This window comes from Capra hircus, chromosome 20 (genome assembly GCF_001704415.2).
Source record: "Capra hircus breed San Clemente chromosome 20, ASM170441v1, whole genome shotgun sequence".
Lineage (NCBI taxonomy): Eukaryota > Metazoa > Chordata > Mammalia > Artiodactyla > Bovidae > Capra > Capra hircus.
This window is the reverse complement of record NC_030827.1, coordinates 13,451,140-13,470,164: the sequence shown is the minus strand read 5'-3', so window position 1 is coordinate 13,470,164 and position 19,025 is coordinate 13,451,140. Positions and strand designations below refer to the sequence as shown.

Sequence of the window (19,025 nt, the reverse complement as noted above, 5' to 3'; positions counted from 1 at the left end):
TTACTTCATGAAGTTATAAAACACGGGAAAGGAGGCCCATTGTGATTTGGCTCCTGGCTACTTCTCTGACCTTTTTTCCCTACTTGTTTCCCCTCTACTTCAGTCACATTGACCTTGTTTTTTGGATATACCAAATATATTTCTGCCTTGGAATAGTTATTTATTCTTTTCTAGACATTAAAAAGATTCGTTCTTTGATAACAGTGAATGAAACCTTTCATAAGGTTTCTTCTTAATAGGGAGATTAAGATTAAGTCTATGTTACCTTCAGGGAGGCTGAGGTTTCTGTGTCAGAAGGCAGAAGTTTTATATTGGGAGTCCAGATCCTCTTTTATCTCCTCGAAGACCGAAAGGGCTGTCTTAAGTATTGGGTTGACCAGATAGTTTGTGTGGGTTTTTCATAACATCTTATGGAAAAACCTGAACAAACTTTTTGGTTAATCCAATATTTAGGTTGTTTGGACCAGGGCCAGAATAGAGACTAATCTGAAGAAGGGTAGTTGTATTGTTACAGAGCAGCTATATCCAGTCGATCTTTCTGCTATGATGGAGATGTCCGAATCTCTGCTATGTAGTATAGAAACCATTAGCAGCGTCTGGCTATTGAGCAGTTGAAATTTGATTGGTGTGACTGAGGCACTGAATTTTAATTAAAATTCAGATAGCCCTATGTAATTGGTGGTTACCATGTCAAATGGCACAAGTGTTGAAGAATGGTATAGTGCAAAGAAGAGAGAGACAAAAAAAAGTTTTCTAAAGAAAAAAAGACTGAATGATCTTTACATTTGAGAAACAAAGAGGTTGAATTAGATGATTTGGAAAAGCCCATTCCAGATCTATAATTATACATCCCAGTGGAGAAATTTCTAAGTCAAAGGGTGGACCGCTAGGAATACCTGGAAAAGTCTGTTTAAAATGCATGCAGAACTAGTAAGACTCATATCTGTGATTTAGCTTAGTTGTATATAATTCTCTTGCACAGTAGGAAAAAAATTGAAGGTGTGACCCTCAATCATCTGAATGTTAGACTATCAGAGATGAGATAGGAGAAAAAGGAGTGTCATTAGAGGCAACGTGGAAAGAGGCTAGATCATTCATGCGTTTTGAACTAAAGATATTTTCTACAATGTTATGATAACTTGAAATGATGATAGCAACAAATCTAAGGTCTGTTAGCAGCAAGATACCACAAATTATGTTAATAAAAACTATGAAGGAAAAAACAGTGATGCAGTAGAGAGGAAATGTGGCTCTCCATAAGGTCAGGGAAAGCTTGGAGAGGATGACTGACCTGATGGTTGAAGAATTCAGCCAGCAGAAGCTCAGGGAAGAGCTTTTTAGGGTAGATGGAATGCCAGGTAAAAAGCCCTAAGTGAGGAAAACTTGTGTGTTCACGGTATAGAATGGTTTGATGGCAGGGTAGGGGTTTAGGGAGGTAGGGTAGTAGTTGTTTTGAGATTAGAGGGGCAGGTAAGGGCACTGCTTATGTAAGGCTCTTTAGGCCACAGAAAGAAGTTTGAATTTTATTCTAAAGAGTTTTAAGCAGAGATAAAGCTTGATTTGATGTTTTAAAAAGATCACACGTGGGTTGCTATGACAAGCATGATACTGATTTCATAAACTAGTAGTTTCACCTTTAGAAAGTATTGTTAAAATTTTAGTAGTTTTGCAATAGTATAACAGTATATAGTTGGTTAACTTAATTGACTTAAATTGCACAGGTGAAAATGAAAGTAGCAGTGTTTTTGTTTCTTAAAAAGTCTTCTCATGATTCTGCAGAATGTTTCATTTTCAGATTCTCAGATCTATCTTTTCAAGTTTAAATTCACACTAAAGCATGTTTCTTAATGTTTGAACTAAAAACTACTGCTAAAAGGTAATAATTGACAGGGTTTCCAGTTCAGGATGGCAGAGTAAATGAACACGCACTCATCTGCAAAAGCACCAAAATCGCAACTAGCTGCAACCATCCACTGGAGGACCCTGCTGCTGCTGCTAAGTTGCCTCAGTCGTGTCCGACTCTGTGCGACCGCGTAGATGGCAGCCCACCAGGCTTCCCCATCCCTAGGATTCTCTAGGCAAGAATACTGGAGTGGGTTGCCATTTCCTTCTCCAATGCATGGAAGTGAAAAGCGAAAGTGAAGTTGCTCAGTCGTGCCCGACTCTTAGCGACCCCATGGACTGCAGCCTACCAGGCTTCTCCGTCCATGGGATTTTCCAGGCAAGAGTACTGGAGCGGCCCTGGAACCCACTAAAAAAAGATACTCCACGTCCAAAGACAGGAAGCCACAATGAGATGGTAGGAGGGGCACAATGATGATAAAATCAAATCCCATACCCACCAGGTGGGCAGCCCACAAACTGGAGAACAGTAATAGCAAAGAAGTTCTCCTGCTGTTGTGAAGGTTCTGAGTCCCACGTCAGGCTTCCCAGCTAGGGGATCCATCAGAGGGACTAGGAATCCCCAGGGAATCTGACTTTGAAGGCCAGTGGTGTTTGATTACAGGACTTCACAGGACTGGGGGAAACACAGACTCCACTCTTAGAAGAAACAAAATCTTGTGTATGCCAAGACCCAGTGGGACGGAGCAGTGACCCCACAGGAGACTGAACCAGATCTACCTGCTAGTGTTGGAGGGTCTGCTATGGTGGTGTGGATTGGCAGTGGCTTGCTGTGGGGATGGGGACACAGGCAGCAGCAGTCCTGGAAAGGGCCCTTTGGTGTAAGTCCTCTTGGACGTCACAAGTAACCCAACCATAGAGCCCGTGTTTGGCTGGGTCATCTCAGGCTAAACAGCAAACAGAGAAGAACATCTCCATTGGCAGGTAATGGGATTAAAATTTTACTGAGCATGACCCTGCCCACCAGAGCGAGTCCCTGTTTTTCCCGCCACCAGTTCTTCCCATCAGGAAGCTTATACAAGCCTCTTAGTCTCATCTACCAGAGGGCAGACAGAAGAAGCAAGAACACAATACCTCAGTGGCTAGAACCAAAACCACACCATAGAAGGTTAACCAGGATGAAAAAACAGAGGGTTTTGTCTCACATGAATGGACAGTGTAAAACTCCAGAAAAACAAGCTAATGAAGTGGAGATAGGCAGCCTTCCAGAAAAAGAATTCAGAATAATGATAGTGAAGATGATCCAGGATCTTGGATAAAGAGTGGAAGAAAAGATTGAGAAGATGCAAGAAATGTTTCCCAAGAAACTAGAAGAACTAAAGTACACACCGAGAGGAACAGTACACTAGAGGGAATTAATAGGATAACCGACGCAGAAGAATGGGTAAGTGACCCGAAAGGCAGGCTAGTGGAAATCACTGCCACAGGACAGAACATAACAAAACAAACGAAAGTACATGAGGACAACCTAGGAGGCCTCTGGGACAACATTAAATACACCAACATTCTCACTGTAGGGGTCCCAGAAGAAGAGAGAGAAAGGACCTGAGAAAATATTTGAAGAAATAATAGCTGAAAGTTCCCTAAGATGGGAAAGGAAGTAGTCAACCAAGTCCAGGAAGCAGAGAGAGTCTCAGGCAGATAAACCCAAGGAGGAACACACTGAAACACATAGTAATCAAAATGATAAAAATTAAAAATGAAGATATAATAGTAAAGGAAAAATGACAAGATAAAATGGAACTCCCATAAGTTATCAGCTAATTTCTCAATAGAAACCTTTACAAGCCAGAAGGGAATGGTGTGGTATATTTAAAGTGATGGAAGGGGAGAACCTATAACCAAGAATAGTTTACTTAGCAAGACTCTTGTTGAGATTTGACAGAGAAACGAAAAGCTTTCCAGAGAAGCAGAAGTTAAAAGAGAATTCAGCACCACCAAACCAGCTTTACAATAAATACTAAAGGAAATTCTCTAGGCAGGAAACAAAAGAGAAAGAAAAGACCTACTAGAATAAATTCAAAACAGTTAAGAAAATGCTAAAAAAAAAAAAAAAATAGTAATAAGATCATTGTTGTTGTTCACTTGCCGAGTCCTGTCTGACTCTTTGTGACCCCGTGGACTTCAACATGCCTGGCCTCCCTGTCCCTCACCATCTCCCAGAGTTTGCCCGAGTTCAGTTCATTGCATCGGTGATGCCATCCTGCCATCTCATCCTCTGACGCCCTCTTCTTCTGCCCTTGATCTTTCCCAGTATCAGGGACTTTTCCAGTGAGTCGTCTGTGTGCGTCAGATGACCAAAATACTGTAGCTTCAGCTTCAGCATGGAGGAGGGAATGACAAGCCACCCAGTATACTTGCCATGAGAACGTCATGAACTGCGTAAAAGGCCAAGTAGGATCATAGATAGTGAACTGTGTAAAAGGCCAGATAGGATCATACATAGTGATAATTACATGAAAATGGATTAGATGGACCAACCAAAAGACAGACTGGCTGGACAGATGAGAACATGTGTGTGTACACACTTCCACTTAGAGCATCACTCTAGTTAATCCCCCAAGTTGTATGTAATTATTTTATGTTGTTAGGTTAATCATGCTTCCCTGTGGCTTGCAGTTGTAATTATCTTTTATTTTTTGTCTGGCTAATGATTGTGAAAACTGATCTTTTACTATTGTGACTATGTAACTGTTATTCAGTTAATATCATTGTATCATGATTGGTCAACAGAAAGGAATAGAATTCTCTATCACTAAAACTACCATTTAATAGAAAAAAGTAAGAATTCGCTGTTTGTTTTTAATGTTAAGTTTAGAATTAAAATACCCAGATAGTTAAGAAATACATTGTACTTCTTGTTACATTGAAAACCACTGTGACCTTACTCTGAATAATTCAGATTATTTTATATGTGTGTACACACACACACCCACACACCCACACCCACACCCACACCCACACCCACACCCCCCACACCCCCCCCCCGGCTTAAATTAGGACTGGCTTAAATTAGGAGTCCCTAGTCTCTTCCCAGTCTTACTGAATTGATCAGTATTCTTTAAGATGAGAGACTGGTAATGTTTGTTTGTTTGCTTGTTTTGTTTTTAAATTAACTTTTATTAGAGTGTAGTTTCTTTGTAATGTGTTTCTACTGAACAGTAAAATGAACCAGCTCTATGTGTACATATATCCCCTCTTTGGGTTTCTTGAGAATGGCAGTTTACGTGCTATGTTTATTTTTTATAGCTGGGCGTTTCCCTTAGCAGTTTGGGAGCTATACCAGCAGCAGCACTAGACCCCAACATTGCAACCCTTGGAGAGATACCACAGCCACCACTGATGGGGAATGTGGATCCTTCTAAAATTGATGAAATTAGGAGAACAGTCTACGTTGGCAATTTGAATTCCCAGGTAACTAACATAAGAAGAAATTGAGTGTTGGGACCTTTTATCTCTTTACCTTTCTTAAAAATCATATCAGTTGGTAAAGTAATATTTACCAGATTTTTTTTTAAAGAAGAATATACTTTATTAAAACTATTACTTTGTTTCTTCAGACAACCACAGCTGATCAGCTACTTGAATTTTTTAAACAAGTTGGAGAAGTGAAGTTTGTTCGGATGGCAGGTGATGAGACTCAGCCAACTCGGTTTGCTTTTGTGGAATTTGCAGACCAAAATTCTGTACCAAGGGCCCTTGCTTTTAATGGAGTTATGTTTGGAGACAGGCCACTGAAGTAAGAAACACTAAACAAAGAAATTTTAATGATTCTGAAAATTTTTAAAGTGTTTTTTATGTAATTAAGTTTTTTTTTCTTTTTAATAGTAATTGGCAATTTGTGGAAAGGAAGACTGTTAAGTATAAATTAAACACATGAGATATTTACCATTTTAGCTTTTAAAGTCGCATCTGAAGACATGTTACTTTCTAGTTTATAAGGTCTAGTTTAATACTAGCATATTTCTACTGTACATATTGATTGTAGCTCTTTTTCCATAGGCTTTAACAGGTCAGGTTAGTTTTGCATTATTATGCTAGACTAATGGGCAATCTAACATATGAATTGAATTTACAGTGATATAGAAATAGAATTTTGGTAAATCCAAAATCTCAGAAATGTTTAAAACTTATACAGTTTAAGGCTTGCCTGCATTCTTGTTTACAAACTGAAAAATTGTTAGAGCCTTTTAGATACTCAAGACCAGAAATTCTATTTCATGTAGATTATTGAGGTGACAATTTTATTTGAATTCTGTAGATAATGATCTTAACTATGCAGTTTGGTCAGGAGTCTGCTATTAGAGGATAAGAAATGATGTTCTTAGTGACACACCAAATTCATTTATGTGCCTCAGAGAAACCACTCTTAGCCATGAAGGGAGAGTTTTTTATAATATAAGAATAGAAATGACTCATTTTAATACTGGTGTTACCATTTTAATTGATTTTAATTCTAAGCTGCGTGGTAAAGCTATTGTCCTGGTCTATTCAGGTTGTCAAAGAAGTTAGCTAGGGTTCAGTTTTTCTTTTTATTTTTCCCCTTGCTTTTGCCTTTGTTAGCAAGAGATGATGGCAGATGGAAATGAGATGAATCATGGTTTTGAGGTTGGTTTTGGTTATTCTGTATTTAGCTATATTATTATTCATGTGCTTTTGAGATGTCCTCAGATTTGTAAATATGTGTACCTTATAAGCAGTTAATTGTTTCAGGTTTTGTAAAATATGGTGTGTATTTGTGATATGCTAATATTTTTAATTTAGAATAAATCACTCCAACAATGCAATAGTAAAACCCCCTGAGATGACACCTCAGGCTGCAGCTAAGGAGTTAGAAGAAGTAATGAAGCGAGTGCGAGAGGCTCAGTCCTTTATCTCAGCAGCTATTGAACCAGGTAAGGCCATGGCGTTGCTACAAAGGCCATAGTTGATGATCATAGACTCTTAGAACTGAAAGGAATTTTAGAAATTATCTGTTCAGTCCCTACATTTTACAATAAGAAGACTGAAACTCAAGAAAGTGTAAGTGACTTAACTAGCACCAAAGGCTGAAGAACTGTTTAGCACAAATGTCTTTTTCCATGATACTGAATTGAGGTACATTAGCTTGAGTTAAATCAGTTCTTTATATTTTAATAGCAAAATCAGTGTACAGAACTGATTTGCCTAAAGCAAAGTATAAATATTATTTGTGAGACTAAAGACAGAATAAATGTATTTTAAATGTTATGATTAAGCAGATTTCACTTTCCTTCAAAGTTTTAATTTTAAAAATAGACAACAGAGACCACAATTTAGGAAAAATAGAGACTATTTTAGCAAGGTAAAGGAACATCTCTTCAATCTTTTGTGTTGCTAACTATAAAAATCCAACCTAAAAATGTCTAGATGGTTTACATTTGAGCAAATTTTCTAAATTAGCACTTAGAACTTAAACTTCAATTCTAGGAAAATAAATGGGAAAAGGATTTAAAATCACTGTCATAGGAATTACAGACATGTTATAATCGTACATTATGGCAGCAACAAAATATTACGAACAGCTGTTTATAATCATCTGGTTTATATGTACTGCTGCAGGGTGGCTGCACTCAACGAGTTTATGCAATGACTTTCTTGGATGTTTCTGAAGGATAATTGCACAGGAGGAGGATGTACAGAGAGTAGGCCCCTTGCACTATATGTGGTACATTCCACTTGTGCCTGATTATTAACTGGGATCTTTAACTGTTCTGAGCTTACACTGCAAAGTGGTTTTTTCCTCCCAGAGTCTGGAAAGAGCAATGAAAGAAAAGGCGGTCGATCTCGTTCTCACACTCGTTCAAAATCCAGGTCTAGCTCAAAATCCCGTTCTCGAAGGAAAAGGTCGCAGTCAAAACACAGGTGAGAATTTCTGCTGTCATATTTTGAATGTTTTTTGTTTTTGTATTTACCATGGTTAAGATTTTCTTGAGTTTTTGTCCAAGTTTCAGAGTTTAGAAATTTCACTTGTGTTCACCAGAAAAGAAAGTATGGTTACTATTAGATATTGCTTTAATTATAGCACTGTACTTAAGAATGAAGTTTTATCTAGTAAATACGTACTTTCAACTAATTTTAGTTTTAGAAGTTGGTTTTTTATCTTAAGGTGTTCTGTTCTTGACTTTCCTAATAATTAACTAGTATAAAGAATTGGCAGAAATTTTTCTTTCTTCACGTTGGGAAAAGGGAACATATGGTGCTGAAAGTACTGGTAAAGTTGCTTTTTTTTTTTTTGTCCCCCTCAAGGTCTGGGAAGTACTACCCCAGATCTAGATTTCAAGTAGTTGCCTTTCTCCAGTACTCCACATCAAATGAAGTACTTTAAGTCTTTGTACTCTTGGTGATTAAGAGCTGCCTCCACCCACTTTGGGACCTGAAACATAGGAGTAACTTGCAGTTTTAATGGCAACTATTGTATTGTGCTTAAACTTTGTTTCTATTCTGTTTATATTATTTTTGAGCATGGCTTTGTCATTTTAATGCTTTTAAAAATATGTTGAGTGTGGTGCAAAGGTGATCTCAGAATATAAACTTGATTGAAAGTAACCTAAGAATCAGGTCTAACATGATAAGTTTTATTGTCTTCTTTAAGATGAGGAGGGAGCTGTTACTGAAATGTGAAAATGGATACAGTGGATCGTAATTGTACGTTATATGTACATACATATTCATACTCTCTGAAGAGAAGAGATAGAGAAAAGTGTGTGTGCATGTTTGTTGGGAGTATTAGAGAAGGAGGATTTCAGGGGAGGGCAAAAAGGACCAGTATGTTCTTTGTTGAACTTCATCAGCAAGCTCAGTTGAGTCTTAATTTCCTGTGCTAATCAAAGAGATTGAGGCAATGAGATAGGAAAATATGATATTCTTTTTTAAAATTTATTTTTTATTGAAGTGTAGTTGAATTACAATGTTGTGTTAATTACTTCTCTATAGCTGAAGTGACTCAGTTATACATATATATACATTCTTTTTCATATGGTTTGTCACAGGGTGTTGAATACAGTTTCCTATGCTCTATGGTAGGACCTTATTTATCCATTCTAGACATACCAGTTTGTATCTGCTAATCCCAGACTACCACTCCTGCCCTCTCCCACCCCCTTACCCTTGGCAACCACCATACTGTTCTCTCTGTCCCTGATTTTATTTCCGTTTTTCATAGATAGGTTTGTTTTTATCATGTTTTAGATTACACGTGTAAGTGTTATTGTATGGTATTTGTTCTTCTCTTTCTGACTTATCTCACTCAGTATGGTAGTCTCTAATTGCAGATATTCTTAATTAGACTAGTAAACTGTACTTTTAGCTGTACTGGTGTATACTTCCCTATTATTATTAGATTCCAGAACTCCTTTTGGAATATGGTTTTACTCTCCATCCAAGGCTGTACAGTAAGGCAAATTCATGTCTAATAGAAGCAAATTGTTTCATGTATGAGGAAGGAGGCAGTGTAGCAGAAACTCAGTGGTACTAGGTTATGGATATTTCTATAGGTCGACAGAGTGGTAAAAGTAAAGATCAAGAAAGTATAGGAGTGAGTGAAAGAGTAATAACTTTCTGAGGAAGAAAGAGACCAGTGACTTGACTCTTAATTTGTGTTAATAGAGCCATACTCCAAATCTAATATGTTAGTTGTATTCTGTAGCTGGAAAAAAGCAGAACTTAATGATTTAATATCATTATTTTCTTGATAACTTCTGTGAAGCTTTCTCTGTTGGGACATATGATTTATCTATTTTAAGGTTTTTATTTTCATCATTTTAAGTGTATTTGGATATTTTCCCCTTCCACGGGTTAGTGGAGGGTTAAAAATTTGTTAATTATTTTTATTCACGGGAGTTTCATGGAGGTCTGTCTAATGATATAGAGTGAGAAATTAATTGTTCTTGGCTGGCTCACATGCAGGCATACCTCATTTTGTTACTTGGTTTTATTATGGTTTCACAGATACTGTTGTTTTTTTTTTTTTATCAAATTGAAAGTTTGTGGCAGTCCTGCATTGTCAGATGATGATCAGCATTTTTTAGCAATTAAATCTTATTGGCCAAAAAGTTCATTCAGGTTTTTTGTAAGATGTTAGGGAAGGACCTGAATGAACTTTCTGGCCAACCCATTTTAAATTAGGGTATGTACTTATTTTTTTTGTAACACAGTGCTGCTGCACGCTTAATGCTCTACACTGTAGAGTAAATATAACTTGTCTATGCACTGAGAAGCCAAAAAGTTTCTTGGGCTTGCTTTGTTGTGATGTCCCTTTTGTTGCTGTGGCCTGGAACCTGACCCACAGTCTCTCTCGAGGTATGCCTGTATGTCTTTTTTATCAGCATATACTGTTCTTATACAAGAAGCCTTTAATAAAATCTTAAAGAAGTGTAAAAGAGGGTGACTTTTGTTGAAAAAAAGGGTTCCTCAACCAAAAACATTGGACTTAAGGCACTCCCTCCTGCTCTCCACTGTAGGAAATGTAGACATTTAGTGGTTCCCCTCCCCTTCTAGTGGGATTGGGCACCTTCAGCTCTTTCTCTGGCCCACTAGACCTAGCCAAGAGTGGAGGTTGCAGGATCCCCTTTCTCAAAGGCCCATCTTTTTCTACCTTGGAGAAGGCAGTGGCACCCCACTCCAGTACTCTTGCCTGGAAAATCCCATGGATGGAGGAGCCTGGTAAGCTGCAGTCCATGGGGTCGCTAGGAGTTGGATATGACTGGGCGACTTCACTTTCACTTTTCACTTTCATGCATTAGAGAAGGAAATGGCAAACCACTCCAGTATTCTTGCCTGGAGAATCCCAGGGACGGGAGAGCCTGGTGGGCTGCTGTCTATGGGGTCGCACAGAGTCGGACACGACTGAGGCGACTTAGCAGCAGCAGCAGTGTTCTGATACTTCTAGAACCTTCCCCTGATCTTTTCCCTATTCCCTCCCTTCTCTCTGTAGGAGGGAGTAAGGAGTTATTTGTTATTATCTTGGCTAGAACTGGGAAGACGTGTTTCCACTCTGTCCAGATTTTTATTGTTTTTTTTTTTTTTCATAGGGACAGGGTTAGAAAAGGTGGGTAGTACTCTATTGTAAAGTTAAGTAACTTTTACAGACCAGCATAGGAACTGTAAGACATTTTATAATATTTTAATGGGAAGCAACTGACTTACAAATGAGCTTTGATGCAACATAATGGTAAGTTGCCCTTTATTTACAGTTTAACCTGTAAGTGCAATTTTGTACATTTATGCTAAAATGAGAACTGCTAATGGTGGCTTACATCTTTATCTTTGATTGGAGTAGTTTTGCTCTTGACTTAAAGCTTTTAGCTTTCCTAATCAGAATACTTAAAGGCAACTAGTGGGTGATATAGACATGAAATCTTTATTGTCAAAATTAAAATACAGTAATTACTCTTGAGCAGTGAGTTTCAAACTGAGTACCCACGGTGTAAAGTGGGAAGCCAAGTGGTCATTGCTTTTTTGTGTTTTGTTTTTGTTTCTTTTTTTGGTTTGTTTTTTTTGGTGAGTGCTTTTTTATTATTAACTTTTATTTGTTAGGGCTATGGTTAATTTTTATTAAAAGAGTTTCTTAATTAAGACTGGAAAGCACTGTTTGAGGAAAACAAAATTATTATTTTCTTTTTAGCAAAATTGACAGGAATATTAAGTACATAGAGGCAAAGGCCCTTTAAAACATTACCCTACGTGGATGTCTGTAAATGGACTTAAAAATGTTGTAAGTTTTGCAGTTTTTCCCTAGTAGCTACTACTTGACCCTAGTGTCTCATAGGTTATTAGTGATAAAGATTTCAACAAACTAATAATTATTTTCTTAGATTAAAATGTGATATGAAGATAAATGAGATGGTTAGATAGCATCACTGACTCAACTGACATGAATTTGAGCAAACTTTAGGAGATAGTGAAGGACAGGGAAGCCTGGCATGCTTTCCTGTGTCGTGAGGAGTTGGACATGATTTAGGGACTGAATAGCATAAAGATGGAAGTTTAATTTTTAAAGCCATGTAATAGATGAATGATCCAGTTGAAGATTAACTGTTGGAAAACAAATTTTAACCAACTGAAAAACGTGTTTTATGAATAAGATTTCATTATTAATTGAGGATTGTTTGGAGAATTTTTTGTTTTCATAGCATTCTATAAGCATTTAACTATATGTATTTCTTTTATAAACTTGTTTTAACTTAATTCATGAAAATATTACCATCAAGATGAGTTTTAATTATGTAAGGCATACTTACAGAAGTTCATTTTACCTTCTTGGAATAATTTTTCATTAATGTTAATTGTTAATGATGATGATGTAGATATTGAGAGTAGGAGTTTTAACCATTTATTCTGCACCAGAAACTCTTGTCAGTTTTCCATACATCATCTGTTTTAATCCTTATGATGGTCATAAGAGGTGTAGGTATGACTTTTACTCCAGTTTTTAGATGAATAAACTCAGGCTTAGAGAGGTTAAGTGATTAACCAAAGTTCTCTCAGCTGTTGTGTGGCAGAACTTGAGTGTCAGAGCCAGACTGTCTCCAGAGCAACTGAGTCTCATCGCTTGTTGTATGCATTCAGTTCTGTCAAATTTTAATGCATAGTTCCTCGGATACCTCAGTATGAAAAATGTCACTTATTTGTGCTATTTAGTTGGGAGAAGAGCCTAGAGAATTTTAGGATTGGAAGAACAGTTATTTTTCCTCCAAGAATTCTAGTAATAATGGTTTCTTTTAATACTTCTGTATATGTGATTATAAAATCAGGGCCTTTGCAAATTGAGTATTTGATTATATGTAGCTTTCACTCATGAGGAAGACGTTTGGTCTCCTGTCACACTGGCACCATCATTAGTACTGTGCTTTCTCACACATTCTTCTTAATATGTGTATGACAGACAGCACACGGCTGTTGATAGAAACCATTGAACCATACAACCACCATTCCCTGTCAAGATAAGTTATAACCACAAGCAGTCATATTGCATGCAAGTCAAGAGTTAAAGACAATTCATGATATGAAAATATAGACCGAGAGAAATCGTCTGCACTAATTGAAGCATGTAATACTTAGCAAAGGAAGGTCACACCCGAAACCATCAGCTTAAGTCGGACATAAGAAATAGCTTAAATTCTTTCTCTGTTTCTGTCTTTGTGTTTCTGTCTTTCTGGGCAATAAACTGGTAAAGTTTCCGATAAATTATGTCAGATAAGTTATCTGAAGTGTTATGTAAAGAGAATTTAAAAATACTGATAAATACTGTCAAGTTTGGTTTTAAAATTCTCCCATTTGAAATTGAAATTCTGAGACTAAGTTTTGATACTCTAACAATTTATCTTTCTTTAGGAGTAGATCCCACAATAGATCACGTTCAAGACAAAAAGATAGACGTAGATCTAAGAGCCCTCATAAAAAACGCTCTAAATCAAGGGAGAGGCGAAAGTCAAGGAGTCGCTCACGTTCACGGTGAGTTTTTTGAATTTAAAGGTAGTTTTCTCATGACCTCATTTGTTAAAAATCTGTTGTAGTTTAAAATTTTAATGAAAGAAATTGAACTTTTTTCCAATCGTTTAAGTAATAATTTAATGTCGATTGTCATTGATTTGAATCTGATGGTTAGTATGACTCATGAGATTTCCAGACTACTTAATGCAGCCTGGTAATTGTTTCATTTAGCTTCATGTACACAAGAAATTATGTAGACATTTGTATGTAATGTCTTATAGCTGTTATCCATTGTTTTGATAATTGCTGAGGAAACAATTGAGGTCCTTTTTGGGGAGTAGAATTGTTTTAGTTGTGAATTTATTTATTTATTTTTATTTTTAAAGGGACAAAAGAAAAGATACCCGAGAAAAAATCAAGGAAAAGGAAAGAGTGAAAGAAAAAGATAGAGAAAAGGAAAGGGAAAAGGAAAGAGACAGGGAAAAGGAACGTGAAAAAGAAAAGGAACGGGGTAAAAACAAAGATAAAGACCGAGATAAAGAACGGGAAAAGGACCGAGATAAAGACAAGGACAAAGAGAAGGACAAAGAGAGAGAGCGGGACAAAGACCACGAAAAGGAGCGAGACAAAGAGAAGGAGAAGGAACAAGACAAAGAAAAGGAACGAGAAAAGGACAGATCCAAAGAGACAGATGAGAAAAGGAAGAAGGATAAAAAGTCCAGGACACCACCCAGAAGTTACAACGCGTCACGAAGATCTCGCAGTTCCAGCAGGTTTGATAGTGCTTCAGCTTTTTACCAAGAGGCTCATTGATGACAGTTTTAAGTGAGAGGGAAAATATTGTTATACATGGAATCAGTAAAATAATGGTAGAACATTTCTTTAGCAGAGGGATTGCTACAGTATTGAATCAGTGAGGAGGAAGAGATAATATTGGGCACAGTTACTTGAAAAGTTAGCTGTCCTTTGTAATCTGCTCCTTTAACTTGGCAGTGTTAACAGTGACTGCTGTTGCTGTTGCTGCTTATTTTCTTGGAGGGTGGATGGCAGGGGCAAGCTTTTTTTTTTTTGACTTGGTTTCATGTGGAAAAGTTGACTGCTTATTAGGCTTCTGTATTTCTTTGGAATGAGTAGTAAATTTAATATGTAAAATTATTTTTAGGGTTGCAGTATTAGTCCTTTTTGTCATCTAAGTTCATTTTTACTGTGCTCTTTTGTTGAATGTGTGAAGTGTAGATTTTGGTTTTCATTTATTTGTTAAGGATTCGCTTTTTTCTTAGAACTCTGTTAATCGGTGCACTGCCATCAGGGCTTCCCAGGTGGCACTAATGGTGAAGAACCTGCCTGCCAGTGCAGACGATATACGGGACACGGCTTTGATCCTTGGGCTGGGAACATCCCCTGGAGGAGAGCATGGCAGCCTACTCCAGCGTGCTTGCCTGGATATCCCATGGACAGAGGAGCTTGGCGGGCTGCAGTCCAGAGGGTTGCAAAGAGTTAGATGTGACTGAAGCAACCTCGCACACACACACACTGCCACCAGGTGGCAGCAGGTTGCCATAGTAACAGCAGCAAACAAGGCCCTTCCTTAATTCAGGATTATCTCAACCTGTATCCATTGCTTCAGATGATATTGTGACTATAAACAAATGGAAGTTCCTAAGTTGTGTTAAAAACTGTATCTTAAAAATACTTAAAAATATATTTTAGCAAGTTTTAAAGATACTTTTGAAAGGTTTTTCATAGAGAATAATTTGAGACTGGCACGTGCAATTCCTAATGTTTTTGCTTTCTGTTTTAATAGCTTATTCTTAATGCTAGTCTTTGGTTACTTAATTGAAGATAATTTCTAGCATTTATTGAGTGCTTTACCATATGCCAGATTTTGTGTTTCAGCGGAGTTTTTCATGACTAATCTTATTTAATCCTCATAGTAAGCCTGTGAGAAGACTGTTATCATGGTTTTAAAACATGAAGAAACCAAAGCTCAGAGGAAATATTCCATCTGCTCTGCACTTTAGTTAGAAGTGTAGTAGTACAGTAGCTCTTTCTCTTGTTAGTGAATGTTTAAATGAAGACTCTAACTAGTACTTGGTACTGGCTTTTAAAAAAATGCCTCAGAAGTATAAAGTTGAAAGCAGCCGTATATGTTAAAATGGAACTTCAGATCAGTAGATCTTTGCTATATTTCAGCACGTTGAAACAAAACCTGAATAATTTCACCCATTTGCTGTGGGTATCAGTTAAGCCGTACGGTGTCTTTACTGCAGTTATTTTATTGGTTGTGTTTCACACATTCTTGATGTTTATGTTTAGACATTGCCTTTCACAACACCAAGTAGTGTCCTGGTTCTTTTCAAATTCATTTGAATTTACTTTTTCTGATGACTTCAAAATATTTAATTTTTTCATGGACTATTTTAAGTTGCTTGATATTTAAGAAAGTGTGGATAGTCATATTCAGTTCTTAGATAACCTCTGGGGCCTGGAGAATAAATGCTGACTAATGTTGGTTCAGTTGTTTGAAATGATTCATGCTTTGAGAAGAGCTTAAGGAAGAGTTAAAATTTCTTTTAGCATTTTTCTTCCTTACAAGTGCTCTGATTTGTTTAGTGAATAGGAAACCTGTTAACTGCTCAGAAAAATAGTCCACTTAATGTTTTTATTTCCAACATTGTCTTCTGAGCTACGTTTTTTAAAGAAAAAATTTTGATATTTAAGAACTTTTAATGCTTGAAATTACAGTCAATAAGGATGAGACCAACAAAGGGAAAGAGGAAAAACTGATTGAGCACCTACTGTGCACGAGACGTTAGGCTTGGGACGTTACAGATGTTATCCCAATCCTCCTAACAGCACAGTGAGACGTGAGTTATTATCTCCATTTATCCACTGGGAAAACTAAGACTCAGATTAAGTAATATGACCTTAGTCATGCAGCTGGTTAAGTGTGAAACTAAAATTTAAACATCAGCCTGTTTAACTCCAATTCTTAATACTAGTGCTGATAGCGTCTTTCTCACCAACTGATATTCTGGATTGCTGTCTGTCAAGCCTGGCTCGCAATACCACTAACTGGTAGTTATTAGATGTCCACCCAGACACAGTGTTCCTGAAATACAAGTAAAGAGTTACACTGATGAAGATGGAGCCATTTTGTATAAAATGGGATACATTGGCATTCTTACGCTATGAAAAAAGTTACTTCTAGTCGGAGAAGGCAATGGCACCCACTCCAGCACTCTTGCCTGGAAAATCCCATGGACGGAGGAGCCCGGAAGGCTGCAGTCCATGGGGTCGCGAAGAGTCAGACACGACTGAGCGACTTCCCTTTCACTTTTCACTTTCATGCATTGGAGAAGGAAATGGCAACCCACTCCAGTGTTCTTGCTTGGAGAATCCCAGGGACAGGGGAGCCTGGTGGGCTGCCGTCTATGGGGTCACACAGAATCGGACACGACTGAAGCGACTGAGCAGCAGCAGCAGCAGCAGTGTGTGAGGTGGGGAGAGGGGTACTGCTACAGAATGGTATTGATTGAATGGAATAATGTCATCTAATTTCCACAGTAGCAAGTATAATTTTGAGGTGACTTGGAGATAAAATTAGGTAATGGAGGCAAGAACCTTAGGTAGAGCAGAAATTTATTTGTGTTCTCAAAGTTCTTGAACTCTTTCAGTCTTCACATCTACTGTGTATACCACATACAAGCATTGTCTAGTTTCTTATTTTATAGATGAAAAAAGTACAGAAAATATTTCGTTAGCCTAGAATCAGCTTACTGACATATAAGGAGAATTTGAAGTCTAGAGGATTTGGTTGTTTCAGTTTTGTGGCCACTTATTATCAAAGCTTCTTGTGAGGTAGATCGTTGGCTACATTAGTCATTTAAGAAATAAATCGTCATACCTCATCACCCGAATAGACATCTTGCAGTTCATTGTTTCTAAGCTGACCACTCTTACGAATGAAGTAATTTGTTAGGTAGGATCACTGACCCAGTGGACATAAATTTGAGCAAACTCCAGGAGATCCCGAAGGACAGGGAAGTCCGGTGTGCTACAGTCCATGGCGTTGCAAAGTGTTAGACATGACTTAGTGACTGAACACACACATAAGATTATTATTAAAAGTATGTGTCATTCAGTAATATGTTAAGCAAAATAGTTTTTAATAAAAAGTTTTTAATAATTTTAATCTGTTTAATAATTAGTTTTTACTTCATCATGTTTAAATCCCAGTTTTTAAGTAATTTCCTTATATCTAAGTAACTTGTGTGCTTAATTTTAAATGACTAGAACAACAATAATGAAGTGATAGGTGGATGAGGGGGTAAAAGCAGTTTTTATCTGTGAAATGAACTAATGTAAATACTCCTTAAAGAGGCTTTCTGCATTGGGTTTAGAAAGTCTGTATGTTGCAAGCCTGTTTATTTTTCACTTCTTGAAAAGGGCCTATTAACTTGTAAAAAAAAAAAAAACAGTCCACAGTGGGGCAGCAAGGAGCTAGATGCATGACAGAGGATCTGGAAAGCAGCATGCTTTAGGTGTTGAGGAAGAAAGTATGTTTAACGTAAGAGAATATGAAACATCCATTAATATCTTTTCTGCTCTAGAAATTGCCTCCAAATCACATGTAAAGGAGATCATCTTTTCTAATATGAAATCTTAAGAGATGTTTTCACTCGTCTGTTGAATTTATGGTTCATCATTTGACCTGTACTAAAATTAGATAATAGAATATTTTCATGAAAGACATTAGTTTAAACTGACCTTTAGAGAATACTCTTCACTTGAGAGCATTCCAGACCCTTTTGCTTTTGTGTATTTTAATTAATCTTACTGGAATTACTGGTTTTTAAAACGACATTTTTGACTTTCAGGGAAAGGCGTAGGAGGAGGAGCAGGAGTTCTTCCAGGTCACCAAGAACATCAAAAACCATCAAAAGGAAATCTTCTAGGTCTCCATCCCCCAGGAGGTAGGTTGAAAGCATGTTCTAGACCTGAGGAGGAAGCAGGGGGAAAGTTTTCTCTCTTCAGTCTGTTATTTTTATAACTTTATATTTTGAATGAATAACATGTAATATATTAGTTTGGTTTAGAAATCTGGAGAATACAAAAAGTTATGAATAGATCTTAACTTCCATGATGTGTCCATCTATCCTGTCCCCACAAGTGACGACTTTATTAGTTTTTTTGGTATATCCTTCCAGTTTTGTATATAGGAGCAGATGAGAATATATAATGTTTTTTTTTTCATCTTCCTCAAAAGGTAGTGCAAAATGTACACTGTTGTACAGTTGCTTTTGTCACTTAACTACCAGAAGAACTTTCTGTACTCATCAGAGTGCTGCTCATCCCTTTTTACAACTGCATAGTCTTCCGTTGTCTGTTATGAAACCAGCCCACAGTAACTGAATAGGTTCTCTTAATTCACTCAGCGGCTGCAGCAGCACGCAATTTAATCCTTGTTGAGGTAGATGGCAAGTGCCCCTGGCACGTGCTAATTCGTGGATGAGACCAGTATGTGGAGACAGTTTCTGTAATTGGTGGGCCAGGGGGTGAGTGTTTTGTAGTTTTGAGAGATACTTCCTTCTGTATTGTCCTTCATAAAGGTTGGTGGCAGCTTGCAATTTGAGATGCTTGTTTCCTTGTAGCTCCTGCAGATTGTTTCC

At 37.3% G+C, this 19,025-nt stretch overlaps 1 protein-coding gene across 4 annotated transcripts in view; it reads left to right on the top strand.

The window, feature by feature from the left end:
* Positions 1-19,025, top strand: part of SREK1 (splicing regulatory glutamic acid and lysine rich protein 1) — a 44,252-nt gene that overhangs the window by 17,493 nt on the left and 7,734 nt on the right. For all 4 annotated transcript variants that reach the window (XM_013972727.2, XM_005694615.3, XM_005694618.3 and 1 more), the window contains 7 exons: positions 5,152-5,316; positions 5,463-5,641; positions 6,667-6,797; positions 7,671-7,785; positions 13,255-13,374; positions 13,740-14,126; positions 18,234-18,329. In XM_013972727.2, coding sequence (XP_013828181.1) covers positions 5,152-5,316; positions 5,463-5,641; positions 6,667-6,797; positions 7,671-7,785; positions 13,255-13,374; positions 13,740-14,126; positions 18,234-18,329 — 1,193 coding nt within the window. The remainder of the gene's footprint in view (positions 1-5,151; positions 5,317-5,462; positions 5,642-6,666; positions 6,798-7,670; positions 7,786-13,254; positions 13,375-13,739; positions 14,127-18,233; positions 18,330-19,025) is intronic.